This window comes from Panicum hallii, chromosome 2 (genome assembly GCF_002211085.1).
Source record: "Panicum hallii strain FIL2 chromosome 2, PHallii_v3.1, whole genome shotgun sequence".
In the NCBI taxonomy this organism is placed as follows: Eukaryota; Viridiplantae; Streptophyta; class Magnoliopsida; order Poales; family Poaceae; genus Panicum; species Panicum hallii.
In genome coordinates, this window is record NC_038043.1 from 14,130,591 (window position 1) to 14,138,720 (window position 8,130).

The 8,130-nt window shown below is 41.9% G+C and overlaps 1 protein-coding gene and 1 pseudogene across 1 annotated transcript; both read right to left on the bottom strand.

Moving 5' to 3' along the window:
• Positions 1–297: 297 nt before the first annotated feature.
• LOC112882776 lies at positions 298–1,896 on the bottom strand (annotated as a pseudogene).
• Positions 1,897–2,914: 1,018 nt separating this feature from the next.
• On the bottom strand, positions 2,915–7,594 carry LOC112883290 (protein unc-50 homolog). The gene is made up of 10 exons (XM_025948572.1): positions 7,270–7,594; positions 6,330–6,397; positions 5,732–5,757; positions 4,812–4,902; positions 4,520–4,615; positions 3,977–4,042; positions 3,805–3,863; positions 3,598–3,720; positions 3,431–3,502; positions 2,915–3,353 (listed from the first exon to the last, which is right to left on the bottom strand). Exons 1-10 carry the CDS (start codon positions 7,354–7,356, stop codon positions 3,298–3,300), a joined length of 744 nt encoding a protein of 247 aa, XP_025804357.1. The 5' UTR covers positions 7,357–7,594; the 3' UTR covers positions 2,915–3,297.
• Between the last annotated feature and the right edge of the window lie 536 nt (positions 7,595–8,130).

The following is an 8,130-nucleotide window of genomic DNA, read 5'->3' on the forward strand; positions in this document are numbered from 1 at the left end:
CGCTTATGCTTAATACAAGCTTCGGCATCTTTTCCTGGCATAACCAGGGCATGGGCTTATTTTCAGTCGTTTACATCACATGCAACACTCTGCACTATATATAATGCCACTGTCTTTAAGGAAAAAATATGAGCTTTCTACCAAAAATGTATATTATCAATAAAATAAATTAAATATTGTTACATAGAGGGTGCCGAAGCATATACTCCTTGTAATACACAGAGATATAAGGAGGAACCATAATGAAATTCTACTATTCTGTTGAAACCATTCCAGTAATAAGCTGATTTTAGTTGTCTCTCCTCCTTCAGGCTTCCGTCGTCAGCTCTGCATGCCTTGTTGTCAACGCTGATCGTACAGCCTGTAAGCATTTAGGTTAAAATGGTTCAATATCCATAATGTCATTGCATACGTGCAGCACATAAGCAACCTGGTCAGAAACATCAACCGTAAGACAGACAAACAGAGAGAGGCAACTGAGACAAACCTCCATTAACTGAGGTTCAGTTGAAGAACGCAAGTAGTGCGCAACACGCTCCTCCTCCTTTTGTAAACATTCCTCAACCTATATGGACAAAGAGCTAGTCAGAAGGTATATATAGTATTATTAATCAACAGAAGCATCATAAAAAATCAAAATTCAAATGGATACCTTGAGCATGTAATCATGGTCAGAGCACTCCTTGTTCAAGGTTTGGGCCTTCCTAGAATAGTAATTTGTAGTAGCGTTGAAAAATGTCTGTTTCGAAATCATCTCGGTAAATGTCCAGATTGCCATCACCAGTTTGGACAAAGATATCGAGGACATTGTTCAGAAGATCACGGTCTATACTCTTGCCTTCCCTCTCATCATCAATCTGTGCAGTTCCATAGCAGGAAAACAATTGCGTAATCTGTAAATCAGTTTTCCTCAAAAGGAATCATGAAGGAGGTAGAGGCTCACCATGCCAATCACAGTCGCTGTCACTGTACTTTTGATCTCATTGAAAACCTACCACATAAGATTCAAGGGCATAAAAAAAATATCAAAATCTTGTCGTCATTGAATTCAGACAATATTGCAACGAATAACTGCTGGATGCATGGGGCCTGACCATATCTTGAAAAGAAGTGAAGCTGACTTTCTGGAGTGGTGGGAGGGCCTTCTTTGGAATGTAGTAATGCTCGAGGTATCGGAACACCATCATCTGAAACTTGACAATCCGCTTGTATTTACCCCACCTCTCCACCAATCCTCTCAGCAGAAGCTCACCGTGCATCTCCTTCAGCGGCGGCAACACCTGCATGCGTGCAGCAGCAGCAGCAGCAGCAGCATCACAACACAAGCACAAGAATTCACCAGCGGCAGAACACGCGATGCAATTTGTGCTACATTGCATAGTTGTTCGACAGAAAAAGGGGACGTGATAGAAAAGTGAAAAAAAAACAACACCAAACATTGAGAGCCGCAAGCACGTACGGTGGATTTCACGTAGTTGTCTGTGTCCTCCTTGTAGCGTTCGTAGAGATCGCCCGAGAAGTCTTGTGGGGGTTTCTACGTGCACATGTCGAACACCGTCCTGGCAACAACAGTTAGATGAGGTGTTCAGGTCGTCAGGTCAGGTTAGACCCAAGAAGAAGAAAACAGCCAAACAGCAGAGAAGATCGAGATGGGCAATTAACGGGGACGGCGGAGGACGTACGTATAGAGCTCCAGAAGCTCTACGCCGGAAAGAGGAAACTCGCCGTCAGCTTCGACGGTGCGTCTAATCTTGGCCACGCCGGCGGCCAAGAACCGCCACCACTCCTCGAGCTCGACCACCCTGCTGTCGCCGCGATCCATAACGCCGCCGTGCCGCCGCCGCCGATTCGATCGCGCTGGATTTGGGCTGGTTCGTAGAAGGCACCGCAAGTCAGATAGGCCTGGGCGTGCACGAACGCGAGGTTTAATATTGCTACCGAATCTTGTACAGGAAGCCATCCAGCATGATGAGTCCTCTTGGAACTACAACAACCGGGAGTTAATTTGACGTGATCGGGTAGAACACATGATGAGTTCTGTACGGACTAAGTTTTAGAGCCAAAAGTTTAGGGTCTGTTTAGTTCCCGTAACTTTAAACGCAAAAAACTTTTTCAAAGGAATCTTGCTAATTTGATGTACTAAATGAAGTCTATTTATAAAACTTTTTGCACAGATCGGTTGTAAATCGCGAGACGAATCTAATGATGCTAATTAATCCATGATTAAGCAATAATTAGCGGATGGTTACTGTAACATTACTGTTGCAAAATATGGATTAAGTAGGCTCATTAGATTCGTCTCGCGATTTACAGCCCATCCATGCAAAAAATTTTGTAAATAGACTTCATTTAATACTTCAAATTAGCAAGATTTCTTTGAAAATTTTACGTTTACGGCTTTTTTTTATATTTACAGGTGGGAACTAAACACGCCCTTATTGAAGTAATGTAAAGTTGGGCCTTTATATATGCGCTTTTATAAGCATGCTAATCACTTTTGATCCAGTACAAGTCCTCAAAGTAACCTGACGCTCAGTCAGGAATTATTTAGTTCGGTTTTACTAATCGAGTGTTTTTTTAGTCAGGAATAATCACTCGAGTCATAGTAGTTCGGAATTCGTAATGCATCCGTCACCTACGGGCATGGGCCGGAAGTGAAGAGAGAGAAACAAACACAACAGAAATTGGCGCAAATACAACAAACAAGAGGGCTAAACGAAACAAACATGCCTAGACCCTGACCGTAGAATTCCTTTCTGGGAAAATCTAGACAGTGAAAAAAGTTAATGATGGAACAAGCAATTTTAGCCTAGCAACATTCCAAAAGGTTAATACTTTATGCTGCCAAAAAACTAAGGAACGAACTTAATACAAGCGCTGGCCATGGTTAGGACTTTGGCGAGATACCAGCATGTGAAACAATAACCTTGGCAAGGAACGACTGATGTAGAGCGTGATACGTGCAATCCTGATGCCAATGTGATAGTACAACACTGTAGTTGTTCCCACTAGAATTATACACTGGTCACTGGCCCAAACCAAAGAAAACAGCTCATATTATGAACAAGTTGACACCAAAAAGGGATATGGATACCAATCAAAAGGCTCTTCTCTTCTATGGTGGCCTGCCACAGGCACCTGATACATCCAAAGAATGCTCCAAGCTTTTCTGAACCTCGCTCACCCCCAGTTCACACAAGAGATCTAAACTGCTACTACTTCAGAAAGTATGTATCCAAATCTGCCATTAGTTCTGTCACCATATTTTTCTTGTACTCAGCAATATAGCTGTCAGCCTTAACCGAAGTACAAGCTTAGAAAGTATCTTGTCGGATTGAACCCTATTAGTATCACTGCAAGATGAGGATGGATGCCATGTGAGATAGTTGTCAGGAGATCAGTTTGAAACAGTACAAAGGGATGCACTTACTAAGTGGAGACAGGATGATGACGACACCGATTGGGTACAGAAAGAATGTTGTTCTGTCCAAAAATGGAAGAACTACAGCGGAATATTTGATTTTTGTCAGGAAAGAAGTGCACAAATAAACTAGATGAAGTTACTGAAAAAAATAAAAGATTAGAACTACTGCGTACCATCATATCCTAGAAAGTTCAGGTAGTGATAATAAGAAATTGCCACCACAAAGAGTAGATTCGATAAAAGAGCTGGAAAGAAGCCATGCGCAACCAATAGAGGTGACAGAAAATATTGAAGCACTGAGCATAAAAACTTGTCAAATTAGATACCATACAAGTTGCAACAAACTTTCAAAAATAGACAAATATATTGATACTGCTTACCATATAGGATGACAAATGCAGGAAAGAACGAGTTACAGTGAACATCAAATGCATAGAGCCTGCAAAGAATTTTGCGTGCACTGTTAGTGATATTGGCTGCCACCTTAAGAACAAAGCAGTAGATAAGTAAATTGCGCATGACACAAGTAATATCAAAGAATAGGAAAATTACCACTCCACACGTTGCTCAACAACATGGCTGTTAGGTTCCTCTCTCAAGTAAGAATTTGTAAGAAACCTGCATCCAATTACAGCATATGATAATTTTGATTCCCAATGGGCGGGTGAGGATATGTTCGGGTAATAGCAGTTTGCTCAGAAATAGAACAGAGGTATGACAGTGTAGACTAAAACCTACAAAGCCACTATGCTTAGGAGTAAAATTCAAAAAGCAGTACAAAATTTAAGCTGTGCCAATGCAGCCCCATGTGACTAGCATCCCATAACAGCAATCTTCGATGGAGCTTATTTCATTCTTAATAATTTGCAGCTCAAGCATTTCTTTTCTTCCTTTTACTTCATTTATACATAGTACTAGACATGTTCAGGTAACACATTGAAGATAGTAATTAGTTAACAAAGGCAATAATGGTGACTAATAATACTCCTGATCTAGCCTGCACATCAGTTCACGCAATACTGGAGATTATATCAATGCTGTCTTTTGGGTTCCATGATGGCATGAAGTAGGATCACTACAAAACCAGATACTTACCAGCAAAGTGTGGCCAAAACTATCCCAGCAAACAAGAAATGGAAGAACACAACCGAAGTGATTGTTAGAGCAGCATGTGAGGCACTCTCTCCATACCTGCAGGGATTAAAATAATGATATTTCCATTTAAAAAAGAAGACAGTTTAATAGAAAAGACAAACTAAATATCGATTAATCTGTCAATGATCATGTATTCATAACAAAATAGATATTTGAAGTTCCGACTACCATCAATATATGTATTCACAGGAATCACAAATATAACTGTATTAGAAAATCATGAAGAACTTACGCTGCACAGTAAGCTGATGTTGCGAACACGAGGAAAAGAATCAGAATGACAACAAATGCAGGATCATCCCGAGCCCATTGGTTCTTTGTTTCTGAAATCACGGGCAAGAAAAAAAACTCAGCAATCCACAATGCTGAATGAAAGCAGATAAGTCATAAGTGGCATGCATACTATTGACAGAACACAAATTTGAGATCAGAAGGGGTATGTTCAAAAGATCAATTGCATAGTGAACTCAGGAGGAGCTCTACAAAGGTGAGTTTCAGACTCCATAGTTCTCATGCAAATGCTGCCAACTCAGGTTGTCATATTATTTTGTCTTGGCTTGCTGCCATAAAATGATAATGGAAACACAGTGAAATGGCAGGGGCAATGTTCCAAATTATTCGCATATATCATGTTCTTCTTAGAATAATCAAAACGCCAATTAACTAATGAATCAACTTCTCCAATATGCAATTTTCATCAGCATCAGCTATATAATATAAAATGAGGATTCACAACTGCTACATACATAGGTAACGAAAACTGTTTCTTTGTGAGGGATAAAGGCAACCAAAGAAATCATATGAGATATTCAAGTATATCAACCTCATCCCTCGAAACAATGTAACCATAATTATTGTAAAAAATTGAAAAAAAAATAAATATCCTTATCAAGGTCCTTAAATAACTACTCTTCATAAGAAAATATCAGATGGTCTAGCATATATACACAAAATGTTATTTTAAAAAAAAAATAGTACTCATGAAGAAACATCACATGTCCAAAACAAGGAAAAAGAAATGAACATCAGTAACTTCACAATAAAACATAAATCAAAACAAGTGAAAATTTGAAATGTTTTATGCTTACAATGAATTATGTTGGTAAACCATGCATCAACTTGTAATAAGAAAGGTAAAAATAGGCCACGTACGCTTGTGATATTTGGTGTGCTGATAGCTGTCTTCCAGATAGTAACATGCCAGAAATAGACAAGTGCAAATCAGATGCTTAATCGCAACATGGGCACGAAGAAAAAGAAATACAAGACATAAGTTCTTCATCTTAAGCCATAATACTAAAAAACCAGATAAATGAATCAGGAAAGGCATTCTCAGTAAGAAAATAAACCAGCTTAGCTTTGACTTCAGGCACAGGAGTGTCACATTAGGTCCAGTTTTAAGTGGGTGGTCAAATGGGGCTCTTGGAGGTGCTGTCATGTGACTATCTGGGTTTAAAGTTAAAAATAAAGTTTTCCAGGATTTTAATAGAAAATGTTGGTTTTAATAGAAAATGTTAAGTACCAGGTATGCCCAAAAGATGAAATTCCAGAACCAAAGCATATTTGAATTGAACTTAGCAAGTTATGGCTCCAAAAAATTAGCATTGAAAAGTTTTCAAAGCAAGAAGTAATAAATTGTATGATATCATTATCAGTTCATAATTGTGCCAATAATACTTACAGAACATGTAAGTATGACGAAAGAGCAAATACAAACAATTAAGAACTGGACTGAGTGCAGGATGCGTACACTACTTTTGGTGAAGTACAGAGATGAACCATTTGCCAAAATGTGTATTCAATATCCATTTGTTGCCACTGCCAATGAGAACAACAAAATTAGATTACTTTCCACATGACCATATTGAAGATATAAAAAGCACACACACATACACATTACTGTGAGCCTCATGGTACATTCAGAACGAATAACAGAAAAGTTGTACAGAAACTAGGTTCAAAAGGAGCTTTTCCTTCTCTCCTTGGGAGTATTTATTTTCTTTTCTCCTTGTTCTACGGTGACCACAAATGCAGAAAAATTGAAAGTACACTTCGTGCCGCATTGACAATCATCGAAGTTCAGAATTCCCAAGGTGCAAAATCAAAATACATTTTTAATGGCATCGAGGTTCAATAGGGTTACAATACTATAAGAGTAGTTGAACTGAGCAAATGCCCAAATTCGGGCAACACAAACTGTTAACATGAATAGCACTTAACATCCAAAATTGAGAAGTGGAGTTGAACAATTAGCAATACTGAATCCAATCAAGAAGCACCGTGAGCATCAGCGATTGGTAAACCTATACAGTGTATTGTCTTGATTGATGCACCGAGAAGACTCAGTAAGAGATTGCAAGGCCAAATTAACAGCATTACAGTATCGCGTGCTAGCTCATTGATGCAAAGGAACGCATACGCACAACCCAACCTAATAAGAGGCATACCACGGCTGGAGCCTCAACCCCGAAATGAAATCGATGAACTACACACGCGTGGATCCTCCTCCCGGTGAGCCCGCATTCAGACAGGAAACTAAACCCTAACGAGAATCTAAGTTTCACATCCCTCCGAGCGCGCGGGGACGCGACGCCAGATCGGCAGGCGGCACGATCAGAGGAGGGGTTGCATGAGAGACGGAGTGGATTCGGGTTTTGGGGAGAGCCAAGCGTCCCGCGAGGTTTACAGACCTTGACGATGCGGCGGAGGTAGGGGCCGAAGAGCGGCGGGGAGGAGCGGGCGGCCCCGCGCCCCTTGGGCGCGGTCGTCGGCAGCATCTTTGCCGCCTCCTTTTGCCTTGGCGGCTACCCACTGCTCTGCTCTCGGGATCTGCTGCCCCTTCTGCTCCGGTGGATTCCTGGAGCTCCGGCGCCTGGTCCGATCTGGTGACGGTGGCTGTCACAGCCGCGGCGAGCAGGCGAGATCTGGCTCGCTGCCTTGGCTTCGCGTTTGCTGTCCTGCCTGCTGCTGCTACCGAGAGGGAAGGTGGCTGTGGGAGTGGCCCACTTCAACTAACTGCTACTGCTCCGTGCGTAATTTTGGCCATGTTGTCCGGCCCAGTCCATATATCACAAGGTCCAACTAGAATCCATCGGGGGTTTTTTTTAAAAAAAAGAATCCGCGTATTATTATTTTTCAAGGGATGGTGAACCGGTATATTATTATTGCCCTTTGATTGCACCATCTTTATGCAAGAATAATACTAAGTGATGGAGGTGGACACTACCCAGTGTCGCAACAGCTAGAAGGCCTGCCCAACCGGAATACGCAAGAATAATACTAAGTGATGGAGGCGGACCCTACCCGGGTGTCGCAACTGTTGCAAGGCCCGACCGAAAGATGGCCGAATGGGCCGCCCAGCACGGCCCGGCATGGGCCCGGTAAAGCACGGCCCCGGTGTTACCGAGCCAGGCACGGCACGGCAGTGAAGTAGGGCCGTGCGGTGTCCGCCCACGCGCTCAACATTCGGGCTAGGCACGCACGTGGCCTACTTTTTCGGGCCGTACCGGCCCGGTTGGCCCGGCCAGCCCGACAGGCTCGTGCCAACCCGG